At 36.9% G+C, this 24,827-nt stretch overlaps 1 protein-coding gene across 1 annotated transcript; it reads right to left on the bottom strand.

Moving 5' to 3' along the window:
- Positions 1-371: 371 nt before the first annotated feature.
- LOC124170327 (oocyte zinc finger protein XlCOF6-like) lies at positions 372-24,664 on the bottom strand. The gene is made up of 6 exons (XM_046549046.1): positions 24,576-24,664; positions 22,761-22,925; positions 21,919-22,038; positions 15,428-15,553; positions 9,391-9,454; positions 372-3,466 (listed from the first exon to the last, which is right to left on the bottom strand). Exons 4-6 carry the CDS (start codon positions 15,494-15,496, stop codon positions 1,569-1,571), a joined length of 2,031 nt encoding a protein of 676 aa, XP_046405002.1. The 5' UTR covers positions 15,497-15,553; positions 21,919-22,038; positions 22,761-22,925; positions 24,576-24,664; the 3' UTR covers positions 372-1,568.
- Positions 24,665-24,827: the final 163 nt, after the last annotated feature.

Raw genomic sequence — 24,827 nt, 5'->3', positions numbered from 1 at the left:
TCTTGCTCGCTGACTCCGTAGTACTACTTTTGGCTACGTCCGACGTGTCCTCTGAATCATTTTCTCATTACCAAACCCTGCAAGTGCGCTCAGCTCCACCTAGCATCCACTCCCCACCCTCTGCTTACTCTCCCACCCTCCGATATCATCCCCATTCACTCTGCCAATGTTTGTAAATCTTCCACCGCCATTGCTGCCTTTTCTCGCAACTTCAACATTCTAAGGTTAATGGCCCACTATTATCGTTGCTGTTGACGGTGCATTTCGACAAATCGTGACGAATCGCTCAGCCGCGAGTGAAAACAGAGAAATAGGAATAAAATTTCATATCTTTTAACAATGAAAATAAATAACATGCTGAATTCATTGAATTAACAAACTCGGCCATAAGCGTTTTATTGTGCACTAATATCACATTATTTACAAAATATGGACAAAAGAATAATTATTTTAACAAAGAATATTCAAGGAACACATGATCAATTCTAAGAAAATTCAGAACCAATTAGAAGATGACAATTAAGACTGGACTTAAAGCCAGAAACATTGGAGTGAATACTGTGGACGTGTTTAAACAAAATGTGTAGTGTAGGCTGCTTCATCCTAATCTGATAGCCTTGGCGTGCCCTTTTCTGCAACTACTCTCTTTCAATATTCATTTCGAAAATCCAGATACACATTACTGGGCACGCATTTCATAGAAACAATTAGATAGCCCATCATCCCTATTGACACAATATCATCATTCATTTCTCTTTGTGCAGGCGAAAATTAACGATTACTCCGTGCAGCTTTGCATGAGGTTTAATTGGAACATTTGTAACATTTATTTAAATTATCCTGTCCGCAAGAAAATGTTGCATGCGTAAACGTGACTTATCAGAGTGAAACCACGCAACATACACAACATGAATAGTCTTTCAATTTGGAGCGCGTGTGGAGGTTGGGATTGGAACTAACAGTGAAAGACTTGGTGCAAAATACGCGATAATAATAATACATCACAATTGTACGTTTACACATGTGGTAGTCAGGGCCACTGTTTGCAGTGATGGACATGATGCGGAATATGCATAAACAAGGCCACTCACACGTGTGAGCATGTATGTATACCTGTCAAGGTAACCACTCACTGCAAAACACTTCCAACAAATGTTACATTGACAAGGTTTATCTGCTGTGCGTATACTAATGGGTTACCAGGTCGCATCATGGCGTAACAGACTAGCTGCAGATGTTGCAGAAATAAAGCAACTCTCGTTTTTTGGTACAAATGTACTAAGAGAGTCTTTGTCGAGAGGGACATTCAAATTCGCCGCACGAGTAGGGTTTCTCCTACGTGTTGTTTCGCATGTGACTCTGAAGTGAACGACTCTGTGTGAAAGATTATTTTTGTGGATTCGGCGTGAAAAGGTCTCTCTTCTGCGTGCGTTTTCATGTGTCCCACCACATTGCTTCTTCTGTGAAAAGAATTTTCGCACACTGCACGACTAAGGCTTCTCTCTCGAGTGTATACGAAAATGTGTCACTAAGTGGTTCTTTTCCAAGAAAGACTTTTCACACACGTGTCATGATTTAGGGCCTCTCTCTTTCGTAAGCAAACGCTTGTGATCTTCGAGAGAACATCTCTTTGTGAAATGCTTGCAGCAGATTCTACAAGAATAAGGCTTCTCTCCCGAGTGTCTTTGAATATGTAAGGTGAGCTGACTGTTCCTAGCGAAGGCCTTGCTGCACAGTTGGCAGATAAAAGGCTTCTCTCCCGAGTGTTGTCGCATGTGACTCTTGAGATTACCCTTCTCAGTGAAACACTTGCGGCAAATGCTACAAGAATACGGTTTATCCCCCGTGTGAATACGAATATGTCTAACTAAGTGGCTCTTATCCGCGAAAGACTTTTCACACTCGTCGCAAGAAAACGGTTTCTCTCCCGCGTGCCTACGTACATGTGCATTTAAGTGGCTCTTATCTGAGAAAGACATTTCACACACGTCGCAAGAATACGGTTTATCCCCCGTGTGCGTGCGTACATGTCGAACTAAGTTACTCTTATCCGAGAAAGACTTTTCACACTCGTCGCAAGAAAACAGTTTCTCTGCCGTGTGTGTTCGCATGTGACGTTTGAGAGTACCCTTCCGAGTGAAAGATTTCTTGCAGATTCTGCACGAGTGGGGTTTCTCTGCCGTGTGCGTATATACATGTCCAACTAAGTCGCTCTTATTCCAGAAAGACTTTCCACACTCGTTGCAAGAAAACGGTTTCTCTCCCGTGTGCGTGCGTACATGTCTAACTAAGTGGCTATTACTCGAGAAAGACTTTTCACACACTTTGCATGAATAAGGCCTTTCTCCTGAGTGAGTACGTACGTGCGCGTAGAGAGTGTTTTTCCTAGAGAAGGACTTTCTGCACACCTTACATACAAAAGGCGTTTCTACTGCGTGTGTCAGCACGTGACTCTTGAAATGAATTCTATGAGTGAAAGATTTGCTGCAAGTGCTACAAGAATACGTTTTCCCTCCTGTGTGTGTAAGTTTGTGTACGGTGAGGTCCCTCTTCTGAGTGAAGGACTTACTGCCGGCACTGCATGAATACACTCTATCTTCCTCTCTCGGACCCACGTGATTGCGCACATTTCTAATGCTAGATGATTTTGAAGATAAACTTTGTGAAGTTGATTTCTCTACTACAGTGAAACTTCTCGTCAATCGTCTTATATTTTTCTCGTCCCCTTTTCCTCCACTGGTTTCCTTGATGAGCACATTTTCTTTTGGTTTAGGCTCTAGCATTTTCCTCTCCTGCCCACTTAAAGCCTTTGAGATGGTAGGCTCGCAAGAACTGCTGTGTCCGCTTGATGGAAGTGCTCCCGGAGACACATCTACGATTGATGATTCTGCTGCGGCATCAAAATTACGAGCAACAAAATGAATTTTCATGTGTTTCATTAGCTCCTTTTTGTTGTTGAACACATCTCTGCAGTTGAAGCAATTATATGAATCTTCGTTTGAACTGTAACTGTTCCATGGATTTTCGATGAAGCAATTAAGTACCTCGTTGTTACCTCCCACGATGGTCTCACAGCCACTTCTGTCATTTCTACTTATTCTCATAAACCTAAGGCTATGCGAGGTATTTGGTGCATCACAACCACTTTTCTCCCCTACAACAGCCATTGCGGCTCCACCTCTGCTGCTTTTAAGTGATTCAATGTCTTTGTTATTGCATTGTCTGTCATTAAGAATTGAGCAACTTGATATCTCATAAGTTTCAGAATCACCACATTTTTCCAATTCCTCATCTATCAGATTTTTCTCTATCTCTCCATGGGATGTTCCAGCCTTAGAATCAATCTGTGTCGCCAAAGGTGTGGGGTCAATGCATTCATCAATTGAATGATTCCTTAGATTTCCTTCTGCAAGCAGATATGAAGTTGATGTTGTTAGCTCGGGCATTTCTTCAGCAGCCGGGACCCCTAGAAGAAAATTTCAAACAGCAACTAACACAGTCAAACATAAAATTCAAGACTACAACATCTTCTACTTAAAATCCATTGAATGGATGGAAAATGCACAAGTCAGGTGGAACAATAGCTGCCCAAGTTGGACTTGAACTTAGAGACTCGATATAAATGAATGGAGGGGAAAAGAACACAGCATAAAAATGACGAGGGCAACAGGGGTGTAATAGAACAAAGACGAAATCATGGGTTAAAATGCTACGTTTACAAATAATTAAGCACACACATACGCATCACACATATGACTTCCAATTGCAGAAAAAGAATAAAATTATACCCCTTTCAGAATTGGTCCTTAAAAAAGAGAAAAATATTTTTCTTTTAAATCGAATATTTACTGATTGGTGAATATTTTCTATATTAAAAAGGTTCCTAACAATGGAAATCACAATATATTATGTGGTACTACAGATGGGTATCTAGAAAAATTATTTTGAATTTTTCCTGGATTAGTTTTTATATAGGTAATTAAAAATTAAAAGATAAAAGCAATGAACAAACTGCCAAGAGAAACTCCCTTGTGTGAAATATATCCAACTGTCATCACATAAGCAATGGTTGGCAGGGGCACCGGGGGCAGATATTCCAAGTATTGCACGCAAGGCTGAGCTTTTATTTGTTTTGGGATAGTAGCATTTCCACTCTTTTTCATTATATGCAGTTTAATCATTTCCCAAGCTATCTTCTGCGGAAAACCACTTCTCATAACTTGAGAAGATATTTAAAGAACCTTTAAAATGCCAAGGGCAATCAAAGCAGAAATTTTCAATAATTAGTAAAAAAAATTACCACAGGCTGCCATCTTGTATTACATCCTGCAGTATAGTTTTTGCACAGAATTGGACGTCCACTAGATCAACGTCAATTTTAGTTGTTGTAAGATGTAAGCATATCAGATTTATTTTGGCCATCCCTTTCAGCATCAATGGCAGAATCATAAAGCATTTTATAAAGAATAAGGACTAATTTATTATTTTGGGTCAGTATGACATTATCTTCAATTCTTCTGGGAACTAAAGAGAGATCAATTCCCTGCTTTGCTTTTGCAAGGGGAAATTTCTCTCAGAATTCACCTCTTTATTTCTTTTTTTTGCACCAACGTATGTAGGCTAGGGTGGTGCGAAAAAAGTCAAGTTGTAAATTCAGTGTCGTAATAGCGCGGAAAAGTTGCGATACGTTAGTACAAGAAAAACAAAAAAAGAATTATTAAAATCGGACATCATCTTCCGATCCCGCAAAACACCTGAAAAAATGACAAAAATGAAAAAAAAAGTTTTTTTTTGGTTGTACAAAAAATTAAATAAACTTTATATTTTTTAACGCTATTGCTAAAAATGATTACAAATAGTATAGGTTTTTAGTAATATATACATATTCATGGCTTTAAACAAATATATCCGATCGCGAAAAATCATTAAAAATGTATAAAAATTGCAAATTAGCCGATTTTTCAGAGTTGTGTAATAATTACTTGAGGTAATATTTTAGTCTAATATACATGTTTGATTATGCAGCTCTTTCTTTATTAAGATATGATTTAATACTATTTAAGCATCCCAGAACTCTCCGGGGGGAGGTGGCCTTACTTTTAGCTTTTAGTTTTTGAACGCTACTTTATACTACGATTTGGTGGTGAAGTCTGACAAAATGGACCTTGATTTGAATATAGCCCTAATAAATCCATCTCTGGATAGATAACCACAAAGCTTAAGGGATGCCTCTGTCACCAATTTCACTCACGACTCCACTGCTTGCGTGTGACATGGGAAGATTTAAAATCCCAATCTGTTTTATCGCCTGATTCAATGAAGGAAGCTATTTCTTAATTGATCATTCTCCGAGGAAGAGGTGGAGTAGGTATTTTTACAATATTCCGGTCAATCAATTCCATATATTCAGTTGCTTTGAATTCCATGGTAGGAGTAATTAAGTTTCCGATGGGTTTGCCTTTTGGTTAAGTCTGTGGCTTTTAATACTCTTTTTAGCCCTTGCTCTCTAATGTGCCTTCTATAATAAAAAAAACATCGCCATCAATACGTTCTCTGGGTGAGCAAAGTAAGAGTTCCGTTCAATAACCGGGAAAACTACTTTATTTTAGTCTTAAGTCAAGAATCAAGAGGTTTCTGTTGCTCTGTACACACGAACAGGCATGTAAGGTTTAAAATAAAAGTAAATACGTCTTTAAAAGCATCTGAGGGGTTTTCGGTAATTCGGTACTTCGTAAAGCCGGAGAACTCGATTTGGATAGGTAAGCCATCTAGCATGTGAAAATGGTCCTGGATCACGGTTTGCTAAGTCATTTGGAAAGTCACCACAAATAATTGCTTGACTTATGATAATAAGGTATCTTTGGCCCTTGCTCAAAATTTATCCATCCACTTGTAGAATTTCATATTCAATTGTTTGGAAATGCAGTATTGGAAGCTTTCCATAATCATTCAGTTTTATAATTCCCACTTAAAGATTTTTGGCCAGTTAATTCACCATCCAAATACTGAAAAGCATGGCGGAAAAGTAATTAAATGAAATGAAGTAAACAAACTGCCCACTCCAGAGGATGTCCAATGTGTTCTTCGATCTCTCTTATAGTGCCACCTTTATATCCAATGTTGGTGCTGTGCCATCACAGCAAACTAAATCTAAGTACTTCAACGATACTCCTTGATCAGAGAAATGAGATAATATGAAGGCCAAATGTCTTTAGCAGACCCGAAGCTTGGATAAACATGACTTACATACACAGAGGACGGTTCTTTTATTAGGGAATGGTGTTCCTCTTTAACTGTCCAGCGGTACTCCTTCGAATCAATAATTTCTATTACTAGGGTATCGTCTATCCTTCCCTCCAAGTATTACCCGTGTAGTTCACCTAAATCAATTTGCAATCACAATGCAAAGCTGTAGTTTGTAATTTTACCCGTCTGGATTTACTGTAAATCGCTTTTAGTATTTCTCCTTTCCCTTCTTATATCACATCATTCAATGAACTTGAAGTATCTCCTTCAGTTATAACACCAATGTCTTCAAGTGCACTTGATTCTATAACAGCAGCTGCACGGTCACAATCACAATGCAAAGCTGTAGTTTGTAATTTTACCCTCATTTGCCGTGGTGACAAATTTTTCTTGGATGTACTAGACATTTAATCTTCAAAGTCATCAAATTGCTCCTTGATTGTTAAATTTTGCGTGGCGTCATTTAAAACCTCAACATCTTCACTCTCGATTTCAACAGGGCTAACATGCTGCCTTTTTAAAGCACAATTTTGCCTTTCAAGTCTAGTGGTCAGCTATATTGTCTCCTTTTGATCTACTGGATTAACTAAAACTTCACTAAAATTTGTCATAAGTAATTATTACATAACTCTGAAAAATCGGCTAATTTGCAATTTTTATACATTTTTAATGATCTTGTGCGATCGGATATAACTGTTTAAAGCCATGTATATGTATCTATTACTAATAATCTACACTATTTGTAATCATTTTTAGCTATAGTGTTAAAAAATATAAAGTTTATTTAATTTTTTTTACAACAAAAAAAAACAATTATTTTCATTTTTGTCATTTTTTCAGGTGCTTTGCGGGATCGGAAGATGACGTCTGATTTTAATAATTCTTTTTTTGTTTTTCTTGTACTAACGTATCGCAACTTTTCCGCACTATTACGATACTGAATTTGTAACTTGAGTTTTTTCGCACCACCCTAATGTAGGCCTTTTTCTTTCAGCAATTATTTTGGCTAAGGGAAATATATATTTTTCCTCCCTGTTGTTCATTATATACATTGATGAACTCTGCTCCCCCATTAGCAGTATAACATGTTTATTTGCTGACGACCCTGTCATGTATCGCGAAATAAGTGATCACTCTGACAATGAAATTCTATTGGACTGAAACAACGTTCATTTGCGGAGCCAAGAGAGGGGACTTGAACTTAATCTGAGAAAATACATGACGGTACATTTCTTGCTGAATTCGTACATCTATAACCATGTTTATGCAGTCAATGTTATTAACATAGTGGCAACATGCGAAGTGAAGTACGTGGGAGTAACGATAACCTTGAACCTGTTGTGAGGAACACACATAAGAAATACTTGCGGCATAGCCCTGAAGAAATTATGATTTGTCAAGTGTATTGTGGGAAGATTTTCAGATGAGAAAGTAAAAGAACGGTGCTATTTTGCACTCATCCGACCGCAACTCGATAATGCAACGACCGTATGGGATCCGGTGAAGAAAGACTTCATCAGCGAACTGAAAAAAATACCAAGGAAGGCTGTGTGGTTCGTCAAAAACCGCTACCTTTGAACAGAAAGCATTACCCAGATGTTATGTGAATTGGACTGGGAGCCACTGGATACTCGAAGGCTGCGTGCTAGGCTTAGATTTCTTGAACAGTTGAGAATGGATTTCTTTAAAAGCGACACGGAGGACAAAATATTAGAGCCCCACTATATTTCCAGGTCCGATAGAAGCGATAAATTAAAAGAGCTGTTTTGCGGAACGGGTAGATACTGGAATTCGTTTTCCCCCGAGCCGTAAGGGATTTTAATAAACGCTAGTCCTAATCCCCATAGAGCATATCCTTTTTATGTAAGAACAGCGTAAGTCCTAACTCCCCCTACCACACGCCTTCCAGGTTATCATGCAGATTGAATGTAGAATTATTTGATTGATATCAAGAATTCGGCTGTTTCTTAGCCATACTGATTTCATTTCTGGAGCATACCTCTAAATTTAATATTATGTCAACCGTATTTTCTCCTCCAAGAATCTTTAGGGTTAATTATTAGTAAAACCTAACAAAGCACCATTGCTAATCCCAGGGACAAAAGGGTGAATAGGAATGCACTCATTTAAAAGATTTTCGCTAATTTTCCCACGAATTTAAAATGGTCCAAATGCAAAGCTAATTTTTGCCCTCATTTGACCAAATTCCATGTTTACATTTTCAATGAGCCCTGAAATTTACTTTTCATACTCAATTCTCAAACAAAATGCTCCATTCTGGCTTTTTGGGTTTATAATTTTGAGGATTCGCACCGCTTTTCACCGGCATTTCTGGAAAAAAGGTGTGGTACTACGAGTAATTTTTTTTCTTTCAATAAACTAGTCTCCAAGCTTGGTTGAAGCAAGGCAGAATTCTTTTTATTCATCTGATATGAATCTTTAACTGTCAAAAATGCCGAATAGAGAAAATGAAGAAAAAATTCTTAGCCATTGGTCAGTTACATACCCAACAATTTCAGTGAAACAAAAATATTTTGTTAGGGAAGACCATTAAAAACGATACACACGACTACAAAAAAGTAAGAAAATATAACAGTCCCCCCTATATAATTACCACTTAAAATAAAGATAACAGGAAATATGTATGGATGACTAATTCAGGTTCTTCATCCTTCAAAATCAGTCACAATAAGGCCGATTTCAGAAGAGACCACTTTCCACATTCCTACATTCTCCGCATGGCACAAGGAAATCCAGAGTTTTCTCATCTGAAAGCAGTCTGAGTTTCAAGACCAGTTGACGCTGTTGATGCTGCAGTGCCTGGCCGGTTAGAAATGGGCGCAGTGGAGAACACCGCATGATTTGACTGGTATGAAGGCATCGGTAGGGACATTAGATTATATTAAAGCACTGCACTGTGCCATCTGAAAGTGACCTAAGCCTTACTTGTATGCAACTATTTGAGGCCCTTAAAAGCACTCATCCATGGCTTCCATTGTGGACTTATGGGACACTGTCAAATTTTCAATAATTGCTCTAGTCACAGTAAAAGTTGGCTAAATAAAAGCATTTACTTGTATATCCTCCACATTAACATCAATCCCTCCAAGTATAGAGTTATTTGCAACCCGTAGGAGTACTCACCAAATGCAGACTCATGGGCAATAGCTGAACTCTCAAATGGGTCCCCATCCTCACTTAAAGTAGGCTGGAAGTAATCATCAAGATATTAATCATGCACGAAAAGAGATTCAGGATTTTTTTTGAAAGGATTGATTTAAACTTTTTTATACACCACATTAAATCAAAATTTGGAATTCCACAGAAATTTTTTCCTTACAAAATAAAAATATTTTCGACACTTCAGGGAATTAAATATTATTCCATTTTTTTCAACATGTAAACTGTCTTTGATTTATGTTCCGCCTGCATTGTAATATTATCTTCATTAGATAACTCTGCAATGTATGTAATTTAGTTCATGTGATACCATTTCATAATTAATGTGTCTTTGGCAATGAATAGACTGAAATAATGTTATGGAAACTAGGCATCCGTGTGAAAAATGGGATAAAATCTGATGCTGCTATATTGCAGAAAATGATTTCCACACAGAAAACTAAATTCTTCAGTGAAAATCATGGAAATAATGATGTACAGCAGGCTTTTGTACAACTTAGTAAAGTGAAAAGTAGAAACCAATTATTAAAAAAGTGCTGCATGCTAATGTGGAACCTAGGACCTCCAGATAGTAGCCAAACACCATAACCACCACACTACCACTGCTACTTGAAAGGAGACCATTTCTAGGGGAACATATTAGGTATATAAATATTGAACTGCATTCCACTTTTAAAACCATAAGTTATATAACCCAACATGGGAGGATATTTGTGGACAGGTCCCTATGAACTACAACACTACAGAGTTTGATTGAAATGTGAGACCTGATTTTCTTAATGAGCTATGAATTATCAGTCCTAGGATTTCATGTTGTAAAAAAAGTCTTCATGAGGCATGATTTATTGGTGCAGGATATTTTATAGTAAAATAAATATCATATTGATATTTGCATTATCGGTACCAAGATTTAACAAAGAAAAATACAAGGCAAGAAAAATATAAGGCAAGAAAACTACAACAATTAAACACAAAATAAAGAGGAAAAAATGACTTATTTTGAGATAAGAATATGTACTCTTTTCAGTTATAAGTAACTTTGAATCAAGTAGGAAAAGACTGCCTGTAAATACTCGTACGTACGCCTAACTAACAAGGGGAGACCACGAACCTTGCAATGACTTTTTCAATGCCGTATTTTTTATGGCCTTCGGAATGGTAAACATCTCTGAAATTGCAGTGGTTCTGTTGTATGGGCCTTAGTTTGGCTTATATTAATTAATTTTCATGCGGTACTTAACACAAGCCGCCTATAGATCCATAATATCTCACCTCTTAGTCAGACGGGAGCAGGTAGTGGTAGCATTTAAGGCTACCACACAGGGGACCAGGGCTTCATCATGGCTATGTATTTTGTTGTCTCCATTGTGATCATACGTCGCCACCTTTTTCAATAATTTTAATAGGGGTGTTAACCTCAAACGAAATTATCCATTTAAGTAGATGCTAACGGTCAGTTTTGGCTAACAATTCATGTTGGAGAATACATTTCTGCAATGGGTGCATTAAATTTTCTTTTGTGTACAGCTACTTTGCTGACTGCCCACTTTCAGTGAACCCCATTATCCAAGCTGTGCTTGCATTTGTGGATGCCATAGTGAGAAATGCCTTCGGATTGTGGTTTAGTGAGGGCTAATTCTAATACTGTGCCCAATATGAGCTAAGTGCCCTATGCTCATTTTTCATTTTCAATGTTTTTCAATAAATAGAGGTCAAGGCAAGAAAAAATCTAAATAGGCAGAAAATAAATCTAATAATGACATTTTTAGCGCTCTGGAAATTCAACGAGTCAAGCGTGCAAAGTAAGAGTTAATGCTTATTATCTAGGATAACACTAAAATATGTTAATTGTACTTATGAGTTTATTTTGTATCAAATACTTAATTTCGTTACCACTTACTTGGCCTTGGCTGGCTTCCATTTTTAATTGAATTATACCCTAGTAAACGCTGAAATGGTTCACGAGGGATACATTTCATATTATATTAACAATCCCTGTCACACAATGCTCGTTTTTTTTAAGTTTTAAAGGTTTTTGATAATTTCTAGCCTATAAAAAACTAAGGTGACTGCAAGGAACTCATATCGTAAAATAAGCAGTTACGTTCCTCTCAGATTCCTCCGCATCGTAACATAGAATTGCGAATTGTTGTCAATATTTATTCGTATGAAGATTACTGAAAGGCCTCTTGCACACGCACCGATTTTGGATAGCCAGTAATATACCGGCCGATATTTTACTGGTGAAGCGCTGCTTGCACACACCCCGGATATTTACAGGTCAAAAGATAAGTTGCTTGGTTGTTGAGCCGGCGCCGGAGACCCGTAGTGGCAATGGTCAGTAGCTAACCAACTTTTTACCGGTGCCAGTGTGCGGTTGGTCAGTGTGCAAGCTTCCATGGCCTTCCATTGTTCACTATTGGAATGTGGACGGCCGTCCAAAATCGGCGTGCTATGGGTCTAGGGGTTGAAAACTATTTCAGCACTGCTAGAGAAGAATATGGCGATTCAGCAGTTTGTTATATCCAACTTAAAAGAGAATGATATATAAACGATATGAAAAGAAGAGTTTGTTCTCAGCACAAAACAAGAAAAAACTACAGGAAAAAAATTTTGTCATTAATTCTTCCACCATTCCCAGAAGGAAACAAAATTTACAAATTCATTTTTATCAAAAGGTACTAAATATTTGATGGTATAACATTTTTTATACTAAATCCATGTCAAAGCTTGTTTTATTGGATCAGAGGTATTTAGTATTTTAATTTCAAAACATTCAATTATATTCTGTACTTAGCTGTAATTGGCTTGAAAAGAAAAAGGTAGATCAAATTTATTATGCTTCGGAAAAATTATTAAATTTTTAAAGTAATTTGAAATAAGAGTAGGTTGTGTGGATAGTAGACCAAAGGTTTGTCTTACTGATTTGGAATTGGTCTTTTAATCTATCCAAGCTGTAATTTGATTTTAATTTCGATGATAGTGATGAAAATGTCTCTGATGGCAAACATAAATATTCCAAAGAGGAAATCAATGATGTATATTGGATCATTAGGTATTCCTAAGTACCTCTAGCAGTATCTTCATTATAAAGTCAATTATATTATTGTTTCCACCAACTCCAAAACTGCCAGCTGCATATGTGCTCGAGAAACAAACATTATGTTTAGCGACTGTATGGCAATCTCTGGTGTACTAAATCAAAGACTAAGTTGGGATCAATTAACTTCGGCAATCATTGAATAATAGTATAAGCATTATTCTTAATCTTTTATAAATTATTTTCCTTCATATAACTTCAATAAAAACAGTTTTCGATCAAAATCTGTTTGACTTATTTAGGAAGACCACAAGTAAAACTGTTTATCATGTTAACTGACATTATATATCTTATATGTAACTATGGAATTTGGTATACATTTAACACTAACATTAAAATGATATCCGCAGCAATAATATTATGTTTTCCACTGATTTTTGGTCATCTTGCCTTGCTGCAGTAAACCAGTTCCTTCGAATATGAGAACTTAGGGCCACAGCATCAAAAATTTTTCCAGGATTTTTCATTGTGGTCGATTTACAAAGCTATAGAAAGCAATATATATGCCCCTTCTTCCAAATTTCCTCCATTTTCACCCTCATTATTTCTTCGCTGATGCAGGATCACCGGTTTGTACAAAGGGTTAACGGGTTCCGCGAGAAGTTCGCTGTGTGTGACTTCAGCATGCCTTCAGCAACTATCGTGCACTTTTGGAGCATTTGAGCTGATCCTCGTATTCTACACTTTCTGCTTAGCCTTTCAAGGGTTACATTTTTTTCATATAAAAGCGCTGAAACTGCTGCCAGTAACCCCTAGAAGTGTACTTTCATTTGAGACAGTAGAAAAAATTGGTGAACAACTCCTTTGCAACAACCATAGACATGAGACTATTTTTTATCATCATAATGGCGTTAAGGTATTTAAGCAGTGTCATTTCAAACATGGAGATACGAGGACTACACTAGCAAGGGTTGGTGTGTGCCAAAATGTTAATTTTTTCATTGATTATACTGATCAATGTCCACATAAAAAATGAAAACCACTCTTGGGAGAGCACATGCAATTACAAGCTCGCAGCGATCAACAACATGTGTTCAGACATAATTAATAAGAACACAAAACGATTATAAAATGCCATATTTTTTGAATACTTGTAATTCACTTTACTCCAATGGGAGTTTACTTACACAGTACCTATGTGCTAAAAAAGAACATTCCAAAATATAACTTCAATTTATAAATAGAGTGAAATGAAAGTTGATGACCCTGGACCGGGCGTGCTGCCATAAAATACGTCAACCCTCATTAACCAAGGACTTCAACATAGAGCGTACATTCTGGGATAGGATGGTCTCGTGTATTCCTAAAATGTACTTTGACCATCTATATTTCGAGTTTTCAAAGTTCGAAGTATTGCAGATAATTTTTTAAGAACAGCAAGAGGAACCCATAACATGTGGCGTATAAATTACACCGCGTGACCGGCCGTTTACCATCTGTGTACCTTTATATCTGTATCACCCATAATGTAAAAGATTTAACTAATTTCTAAAAATAAAGATAAATTTTAACAAAAATCGAGTGTTATCATATATCCTCATAAAATAGGCGAAGTATGCCATTCACCCGGTTGTGTAGAAATAACAGTCGTGCCCGCTAGAGGGTTAAAAGCAACAGTTACACCAAATGTGTCTTGTGCTCACCGCTTCCCAAAATCTTCCGTAGCCCTTCCGTTGTAATAACAAGAGGCCCACCAACAAATGTCATTTCTTAAAAAAAAGCCACTGTTATAGCCCCAACTAATCTTTTGGTACGTTTTTGAAGAGAGTAGCAAGCCGAGCCTTCACTTCTCCACGTTGGAAATGACACTGCTTAAATACCTTAACGCCATTATGATGATAAAAAAAGTCTCATGTCTATGTTTGTTGCAATTAAAAATTAATGAAAAAGTTGATGCCGTATGAGAACAATGAAGAGAACAAAATATATAGCCATGACGAAGCCCCTAACCCTGGTCCCCTGAGTGGAAGGCTTTAATACTAACCACTACCCCAACTGACCTGTATACTGAATAGTGCGATATTATGGAAGTATACGTGGGTTGTGAGAAGTACTCCTTGAAAATTAATTAAGTACAGCCAATCTAATGCCCATTCAACAGAACTCTACTAGTTCAGGGATGTATTCACCATTCCAAAGGCCATAAAAAATACGGCATTGAAAAGGCAGAGCAGGTTTCATTATCTCCCCTTGTAAGATGAATGGAATTTGTAGAGAGGGTCACTATACTTCCAATAGAGAGTACCACTGGCATTGCAGGAATACGGCTTTCTGTTATTCACCACAGGGAAAAAAGTGGAGCTTGGTCACTTGTCAAGATACAGCTTTAGGTCATTTGCATCTCACCCCCCTCCCATGCGATTACGGCAAACAAGTAGGCCACTTGCTGAGGTACCAATAAAAGTAGCATAAACGTGCCAAACACTGTTTGCTCGTGGCCACTACATTCCCACTTTCTTTTGTGTGCTATTGAATGCTAACCAGTTACTAACAAGCATCTATGAAAGGAATTTGACAGCAAAATAGTGGGTAGCTTCTGAAAAATCACAGGTATTTTATGTCATCATGTGAATAACAGCTAACACATGAAACACTATGGGCCACCAAGGAGCCCCACGTCCCCACTGGAGGGCTAATAAGGTTAAGTTTATTGGTCCCAGGATTTTATATAGTAATGTATAAGGCAAGAAATCTACTACACAAATGAACAACATAAAAAGGAAAAAACAGATTTTTTATGATGAGAAAACTTATTTCAGTAATTAGTAACTTTGAATCAAATAGATTACCTTTAAACCTGCGTAAAAATCACAATATCCTCGCAGTTTCCACGATAAAAAATTTTACCCACTACCTCCTTCAACAATTAATTAAATTCCATAACAATAATTCCATACATACCTGGGCATTCTCATCTGGAGATGGTTCCTCCTTTGCCCCGACCAGCGTCCAATCCAGGTCTGCCACCATGGCTCCCCTGCCCTGAGCTTCCACCTTTTTGCCTTGGGAAGCAGTTAAGGTATTGGGCTACAACATAAACCCCAATCATCATCATTGATAACAAATATTTCTCGGGTTTGCATCCAGGTTAAAGCTTTTATGTAAGCCGACGTAAAAGCTTAAACCTGGATGCAAACCCGAGAAATATTTGTTAGAAGTATTCACCAGGAAAAACTTAAATCGTTTATCATCATTGATGATTGAGATACAGAAATATTAAAATAAAACTTTTAAGAATTTCTCATACCAATAAAATTAAAGTTACTTTCAAATTATATTCTTTATATTACCTGCAAGCTGCCTTAAGGTAATTAATGTCAGGAATTCATAATATTTATAATTATTTTGTTAAAACTACCACTTTACTACATTCTTATTACTTCTTATTTTCATCGCAAAATCCCTGCAAAAGCCTCAGGGCAATCGTTTCTGGAGATGCAGAAATCCAGATAAAATCTTATTCGTAACAGTAACTTATTTTATGAAAAAACTTTGCATGAGAATCCATAGCTCATAGGTAATAACATACATTTATGGAAAATAAATAGGGTCTATAATGGAGGATAAATTTAGTGTATATTTTGGTTTGTAATTCAGTTTAGAGACATCAAACATTTTGACAAATAAATAAAACTTACTCAGAGATGATATAATAGAAGGCCATTCTGAGTGAACAAAAAAGAGAAATCTGTAGATAAACTCCTTATAGCACAAAGCTTGCATAGCTTCAATGGGAAAATATGAAGGTTCATTTACTTTGCATGGACAACTGATGAGTGGGGATGGGAAAATTTAGCCATCATGAATTTTGCGGATTTAGACACAAAGTGTCCTGGTTGAGGTAAGACATTACAATATACCCCAGAGTGACTGGGGATATGACTTTTGAACTCACGAAATGTTGCAAATTGTGTCCCAAAATACGAATTTTTATTTTTTTTTGGAGAAAATTTTGAAACTGTAATTTCAAGCACAGGAAAAAGCATAAAATTACACGGAATGGTTTCAATTCGATTAAAATTAACACAAGTGGGAGTATTCCTTAGGTATGTGGACAAGTTCAGTTCCTCATAGCATAACTAATGTTGCGATACCATCGCGGGAGGATGGCATCGCATGTTTTCGATTTGCTGCAATATATGGCAATCTCCCATCCTTACTCTGAGGGAATAACTATCTATTTTCTCACTGAGTTGAACAACAGAAGAGCAATGTATGCAATTTTTTCTTAACAACATCACAAATGGAATATTATATTAGTTGAGGAATCTGAAGCATGCCCCCAGAACTGTTGTAACTCCATGAGCATTAAAATCAGATTTCAGTGGTAAATTCCAAGTAGAACTGTCCGCTAGCCCGGCACTAGCCTGATGAATGCACCCATGGACTGCACGTGCCTGAATATCTGCTGTTTGGATCTCTACCTTTTAGCAATGTCTGTAAAATAACTGATTTTTCAGCAGCAATTGTAAAATAATGCTGCTGGTATCTCAGACATTCTAGTTATTTTGACGAGTTATTGTAATGCAGAATGAAAAATTAAGCAAAAGAGACAGGGCATTTCAGTAACCAAAGGATGAATTTTATTGTATCGATAAAAGTATGGCAATGTTCCAATTCTGCAAATGTCAGGTAGCTTGGGAAAGGAAAGACTCGATTGAAAAACGTTGGAAATCTTCGAAGAATCTAACTGCTGCAAAATTTGGTAAGTATGGATATTCTTTAAAGTTAAAAACATCAATCTCTATCTGCATCAACTGCTGTCATGAAAAACCAAATTGATTATCATTTTGGAAAGTGGATAGTACGAAACTTTCTCAAAGCTGACATTCTTCTCTACAAATTGGAAAATGAGCACATGAAATCATTTTTGAATGACAGGAATAGAAGGATCAACAACTTTCCTATTTCCACATGGTAATTTATTGAGACCGACCACGGTTTCGTTGCAGTGTAAAATTATCAAGGTCACTGTGACGAAACCATGGTTGGTCTAAATAAATTACCATGTGGAAATAGCAAAGTTGTTGATCCTTTTATTCCTGGGATTATGGATTTCCACAAAGTTACACCCGCTACTGTTAATTATTTTTGAATGATTCGTAGAGTGCAAGTATATGAGTACAGCAGCTTTTTGTAAATTAAGTCAAAGCATTCTAATCCTTTCCATAGCAATAGGAAAACTAACATTTTATTTACCGCTGTTGATAATTTTACCTCGCTACAGGTGCTGGAGAAATTCCCTGCATTTGCCAACTAAGGGACAAATATATTCCTGATCTAAAATACAACACGAAGACTCAACTGAAGGACAAGTAGCTGATAGTTTTTTGTGATAAAACAATGGACACGAGAGAAGAAAATGTTTTTGTGATCTAGCTAACAATTGTTGAACTTCTTGATACTGCATTGGACATTGTAGTTGGTGAAGTGTGCACTTTGGAAACAGCTAATTCAAAAACATGCTCAAGAGCAATTTTAGACAAACTGAAGAAGTATAAAATACCACTCGATAATGTAACAGCATTAGTGTTCAACTCTGCTGGCTACATGACAAAATGTTTTCATACAATGGAGGATTTGTTGTCAGACAATGTTCTGATAATTCAGTCCTGGGCCCATGAATTTAATTTAGTACTGCATACTCTTAGGAAACATCTGCATATTTTGCATCGAGCAGTATCCAAAGTGAAGATGGCATTCCTTAACACACGAAAAAGGAAGCACCTTTATAGAAAACATATTTGAATGCAGCCTACCCCTAACCAGCAAGTGCCACTATTTCCTCAGCCATTTTTAACCAGGTGGAGCTCCATGTATGAATCAGTGGCATATCTTGCAACACAAGCAAAGGATATTGTAGGGTTTATGTTCAGTGAGGACATAACAAGTGACAATGCTCGAGTTGATTTTCTCAGTAGTATTTCAGAAGAAGACTCGTAAGCTATCCAAATACAGGCTATGTTTATCACAGTATATGGCAAACACATAGTTGAAATGATCACATTTCTGGAAGGACACTCACAGCCCCCTGTAACTATTTTAGATGGGCAGCTAAGGGGAATTCAGCACGCACTTGAAATCGTTGCATGAGTGAGTTACGGAAGCAATGTTATTAAACTGCTAGAGGATTGTGGAAGGAGAGTCAGTAGGGGCAAAATGAGTGCAGTCCTGTCCAGTGCAGCTTCCCATGCTGTAACCAAGCTACTGGAGTTACAGGCTAATGATCCCACCTCACAGTTTTGTAAGTATATCAATGTATTTGACCCAGCTAATATAGTACAAATGATTATCACTGAAGAACTTGAGCAGAAAATTAAGAGAATAAGTTTGTGCTCCAAACTGGAAGATATTGATGTGATGTGATGCTACAAAGAACTGAAATCTTTTGTGACGAATCCTGTAACTGGAAAGCTAAAGGTAGATGTTACAGCAGTATTTCTAGGGATGTCACTAACATTTCCAACATTTAGTGAAGCTGTGTTGAAATCGATTTGGATTTCTTGAGTAAATGTCGACTGTGAACGGTTCTTTTCTACATACACAAGAGTGTTGAGTGATAGGCGTCATCGTTTAGCTCAAGAGAAACTAGAACTTTTTATTGAAGTATACTTTGAATGTTGAAACAAACAAATTCTAGTAGATCATGTAGTGTAAGTATGCCAAATGTTGAGTGGCATTGACTCTCAGTTATCCTGGTGGCTTGATTTGACTCTACAATGTTACTTATGTTGTTCTAGATCCAGTGGAATTTGTAAAAGAAGTAATTTAGATTGAAATTTACATACAAGAAACAATTAATGCTTACTAACCACACTAAACAGCATGCAATTTTTATACATGTCACATTCCCCATTTCACTACCGACAGGTATTATAGCTTACTTTTCAACTTAGATCAGCTTTCCCGGTTCCGCCACTGAGGTGATTGTCTGCAGTCATAACACAGCTATAAGGGAAGTGTCTCGTAACCGAGATATATTTGGTTAAACTGTGGTACTGACCCTTTTCTAGGTTTGAAATAAAAACTTATATAAGTATACATTGGAACTTGTAATTTTTTGAGAAAACACCAAAATGTCTACTTGAAAGAACCGAATTTCCAATTTCAAAGTAGTGCTTTTCTCCCTCTCAAACCAACAAAAAATTCCTATCCCTCCTTATAAGCGGTGTTTTCTTGAGGTATCTTTACATCCTTGAACTAAATAAAAATTTGCAATACAATTTAAGTAGAACATAATTAGTTTTCCCGGAAATAACTGAACCATTTACAACTTATTTGCTCAAAAGGTATAAGACAGTGCTTTTAAACGTGTGAAGTTGTTTCAGGTGGAAAAGGAATATATCCATGATAAAATATAAAAAGCAAATGATAACGTCACCACTTTAAAGTATGAATCAACTACTTACCATGGCTTCAATAATATGCGATTTTCATGTTTCATAACCTTACAGACAGACTTATATGCTAAGCTACACAAAGCAGAGTAACCAGTTCATTGAAAAGCCACAGAAAGTCTAGCAACCAGTGATGGATGAAGCAAGAAAGAAATAGACATTGGAATAGTGAAGGCACAGGGAGCATTCTACAAAACAGAATGATCTACTCACAGCTGAGAATACAAATACAGAGGTAAGGAAACAATGCATCAGATGCTAAGTACGGAACATATTTATAAATGGTTGCTTCAAAATTTAGAGCTGCACAACAGTAAAGAGATAATCGTGATTTTAAACTTCCATGCAATATTGCTTTGATGACCTCTATTTTCAAAGCAACGGACCTCTTTCATTTTCTCTTCAAGGTTAATGGTTTTTCTTGATAACTTATTGATTTTTCTACACCCATTCTTATTTTTGGCCATTGTTCTCTTGGTTTTCCCTCTGTATGGCTCTATCAAAACCACCTACTACTGCATTGTATTCCTGTGACACAAAGGGCCTACCACTGCTGGGAGGGAATGATGCCAATGTGTTTGAAACTAAAGCACACCCTTTATGTGCTGATACTATTCATACACAACTCGGCCACTACTCCATTTCTCCCGCGTGAATACCGATGACCACGAAGGCTTTAGCATAGATCCTCTACCTGGAAGTAAATCGCCTGATAATCTATGATGGCAAAAATTACATCTCATACCGTATTGCTTAAAAACAACTCATTTGCACTAGCTCATGCATAATTAATGACCTAAATTAACTATTGTCATTCTGTTAAGGCGAGGAGATAAATTACTTCGGTAGGCCGACTATCTAGACCCAATGACAAGTAATGCTTTTACCCATTGCACAGCAATGGATTTCAATTAATATTTAAACAAAGAAGATTTGAGGCAAGCAATAACATTAAAATGCGTAAAATGATAGCACTTTTATGTGTAATGAGCGCAAGTTCATGTGTTATCATGAGAGTGATAAAGTTTTTTGATTAGGCTACACTGCATTTCGATGTTTCCCCAAGGAACGAACTTGCACTACATCAAAATTGTGCTATAGGAGGCATGGGTGTACATCCATCTGAACCACAAAATTTCTATGGCAGTGGCAAAATACCAATGGCAATACAATTACAACATTACAAATACATTTTCCTTGTACTTTTTTGGACACATCGTGCGGAAAAAATGAAGAAAACCATTGCACGGGGAAAAAGCCGACCTTGTGCAACCTGCATCACAGGTCTATCCCGCTGTGCAGTTGACAGGAGGGGGAAAAACATAAGCTGCACAGGATGATGATTTTGAGTTTTACATGGTCAGCATTGAAAGTGTTAACATCACTAAAAATTGATATCTTTTGGCTATCAACCTGCATTGCCGATGTCCAACACTCAATTCGAAAATGATAAAGAAGGTCTAACATGTCCCTCGTCCCCACAGTGAATTACTCTTCACATTCATCATAAAATCCAAATATGCAACAATTTCATTCCCCTGAACATCAATCTCTCATAAGGAATGCGAGTTATGTAGTTGAATCTCGCTAGTAGCTACATCATGATGTCACGGTCAATCTGTTTCACTGTACCTAAGTCAATAGTTCTCAGTTTAACTCTCAATTCCTACTATCCCCCCTTACGCTCCATGGTAAACTGAAGTGAAACTGTGTTTGTATGATCACATAACAAATGACTGCTTAGTGCCGAGATGACAGATAGCTTACTTGCTCAGTGAGCAAAGTTGAGCAACCAGTTTGGCAAAATACACCAAATGAGTTCATTAAATTTAATTAAAATGATTCAAACATGAAAGCTTTTCTGTTGTTGTTCATGACTGAACAGGCAAGGCAACATGCAATACGTTTCTGCTGAGAGGCATAAATTAATGATGCATGAAGGAATGACACTGTGTCATAGAAAAGTTAAATTACACTTGGCAAAAGTACACTCACCAGGTCATCAGTGGCCAATGCATCTGAGGCATCACTTGAGATTCCAGCTGGATGTGACGTGTCAAGAACAGGAGAGTTCCCTTCACTCAGAGGGTCTTCACTCTCATCTTTCACATGAAACTAGAAGAGAATAATGGGCGTCACTCAATAAACGCAAAACAATAATAACCTCGTTTGATAATGAAAAGGCCTCTTTTAATTGAGACCACTCCAGCTGGCCAAAATACTCATGAGATTCTTGCGACTCACAGAAAAAACTCTAGAACATCAATGTCCAAATAGGGAGGGGAGCGCTATGCCACCAACATCACATGGTTAGAATGAGAGTATTGGCCACTTACAGTAAGGGCACAACAGTGGGAACGATACATCGAGGTTCCACTGTACATTGAATTGTCTTTATCATTTCTTCACCTAGGCTTATAAAATGGATTCTCAATAGTTTATGATGGTTCCTCAGTTGAAATAATGGAGGATGATGGCTTGAACAAATAGAGGGCAATCAAGAGACAGCCTTGTTAGAGCCACCACTAATGGCTTGAACAGAGATTTGACAATGTTATCTAAAATTACACTCCATGGGGTAAGAGACATTTCTGTCAACAGATTATCAATGCTGTACAACTGCTATTGACTCGCATGAAAAAACATTTGCATGGTTCCACTTCCTACCTCATGTGTCACTACTAGAAAGAACATCTGAAGATTGCATTACGCCAGTGACTTCCCACAAAATACTTAAAGTTATAACAGACACACCCCCATTCCTCATACAACCGAGAAATTTGTAAAACTGAAGGTGATTAGACTCAGTTTTCACTTTGAGTGAGATTATAACTTACCAACTTATCGTCCCTGGGCAATAAGCAGTCTGGCACAGGAATGTACACTTCAGTCACTTGGGCTGAGCATGCGAACTCTGAAGTGTTTTCAATGACATCTTGAATAAAGTCCTTAGTCTCCACACAAGGCTCCGACTCATCATCTGACCCTCCTCCTTCAAAACTCTGAGGAAAAAGTAACAGGGATAAACCTTTATCTCTTTAAAACACAAACATGGGATACTCAAAGCATTACGGAGAAGAATGTTACACGTATTGCCTCTGCTATTATATAAAAATAGCTTGGTCTCTGCATGCCTGTTTATCAAATACGGAAAAGCTACAGCGCAACCTGAAAAAAAAATTAACAGGAAGATCCCTGACATTCCAAGTTCTCACAGGGTCCTTTATAAATATCTTGGGGACCATGGAAGCTGCCCCTTCACAGCAAAATACACGACAGAGAATGGAGATTATTCAGATGTATCATTTTTCCACTTTTTCAAATCATGAGAAATCAAATGAGAGACTGAAGATTAATTTTTTTTGCAGTTAATCAAGTTTCTTATTCTTGCACTCAATTTGCTTATGCAACTATCATTTTTGTAGTAGTAGCTGTTAAAAGGCCAAAATAACTATTTATTCTTTTCTCAACAGTAGAATCATGGAAAAAAACAAGTGGAGCATGTTTTCAATGTATTTGTTATGTTCTCTTACCTCTTGTTAATACTCAAATATAAATTCTGGAAGAGAATACAGGGTGTGATATTTATGCAGAAAGAAAACAGACCTCAAAATCATCTTCTCTTCCAAAACTATTTCATGAAATGGTTTTTTAAATTACCCTGTTATTATTATTCTTAAAACATGCGAAACCAATCACACAGCAATTATGTTTTTATAAGTACAAATGCAAATAATTTTAAAAAGGGCACTAACAGAAATGGTTCTAGCAAAATATGCTGTGATTTAAATAATCAAAGTTGATGCAAATATAAAAATTATATTCCAATATTGGAAAATAGTAAACTAAATAAAAATAAACTTAACAAATACAGAAAAGATATACCACATCCAAATTCCTAATTTGCTTTCTAATTTTACATTTTTGACGAAAATGTTTTCTGTGTTAATTTTTCCACACTTAAATAAATTTCTAATACTTTGCCAATCTTGCCTTCATTGTAACCACCATCTATTCATACAAGATGACTTGAAAATAAACAATCAATTTCAGAAACTTCGCAAAGATATTTTTAGTTATACATAACCATAGCCTCATGAGGTCATAGTTAAAGGTAAGGAAGAGACTCGGAGCTAAAGAAAGATAATATGTTTACGTGCACATGTGACTTTATTTGACAACGCATTGACAAACCAATTTATGGGTCTCTGACACTTCAATCTTTAGCAGCAATTCGTCAGGGATTTTTTGTTCACTTTAACATGCTCCGATTACCTAATCATATACTTAATAAGGTAGCGTGGTATAGCACAGTGGGTAGATTGCCTTTTTGAGTTGATAAATATTGAATTTGAATGCTTTACTTTCCTAGTAGTTTAGCACACACTTAATTTTACCAGAAGACAAAATGTCTTCAATCGTCGCAACTGTAACACCAACTGCAACATTAATAGGACCTTGCCTAGGATTGACGGGTAGGGAAAAACCATTTACGAGAAATTGGACTTGTTACACTTTTCCGTAAACCGTTTCGCAAAATGCATCTTTGTTGATTCCTACTGCTGTCGACGTAAACCAAAGAGTTTCACCTTTAACTCTGTAATACTTAAACTACACCAGTCTTCAAATAAGAAATTACGATAAGTACTCACCTTGAAGCAACTTGTCGGCAAACTTTTTCTCAGAATGGTGTTTGATTCTAAGCAAATCTTTTTGAAAACACTGAATTCCGTAAGTTTCTTCAAACACAGTGGACACATGGTAGTGGGCAGTCCATCTCCCACAGCAACCTGAGATGTTAATAAACAAGTTACACATCAATAGAGTTTGGGATTAAAACATAAAATGGAGTAAGCACCATTGTAAAGAAAATCGATAAAATTTAATGTGCTACTTACTTGTAA

This window comes from Ischnura elegans, chromosome 13, assembly GCF_921293095.1.
Source record: "Ischnura elegans chromosome 13, ioIscEleg1.1, whole genome shotgun sequence".
In the NCBI taxonomy this organism is placed as follows: Eukaryota; Metazoa; Arthropoda; class Insecta; order Odonata; family Coenagrionidae; genus Ischnura; species Ischnura elegans.
This window is presented reverse-complemented; position numbering and strand designations above follow the sequence as displayed.

Bases quoted from the DNA above. Each gene is read 5' to 3' on its own strand.
- LOC124170327 (XM_046549046.1), bottom strand. From the start codon at position 15,496: ATGGTGGCAGACCTGGATTGGACGCTGGTCGGGGCAAAGGAGGAACCA. The intron at 9,455-15,427 runs GTATGTATGGAA...GATTACTTCCAG, and splicing joins CTCCAGATGAGAATGCCCAG to CCTACTTTAAGTGAGGATGG. The intron at 3,467-9,390 runs GTGAGTACTCCT...ATTTTCTTCTAG, and splicing joins TGCCCATGAGTCTGCATTTG to GGGTCCCGGCTGCTGAAGAA.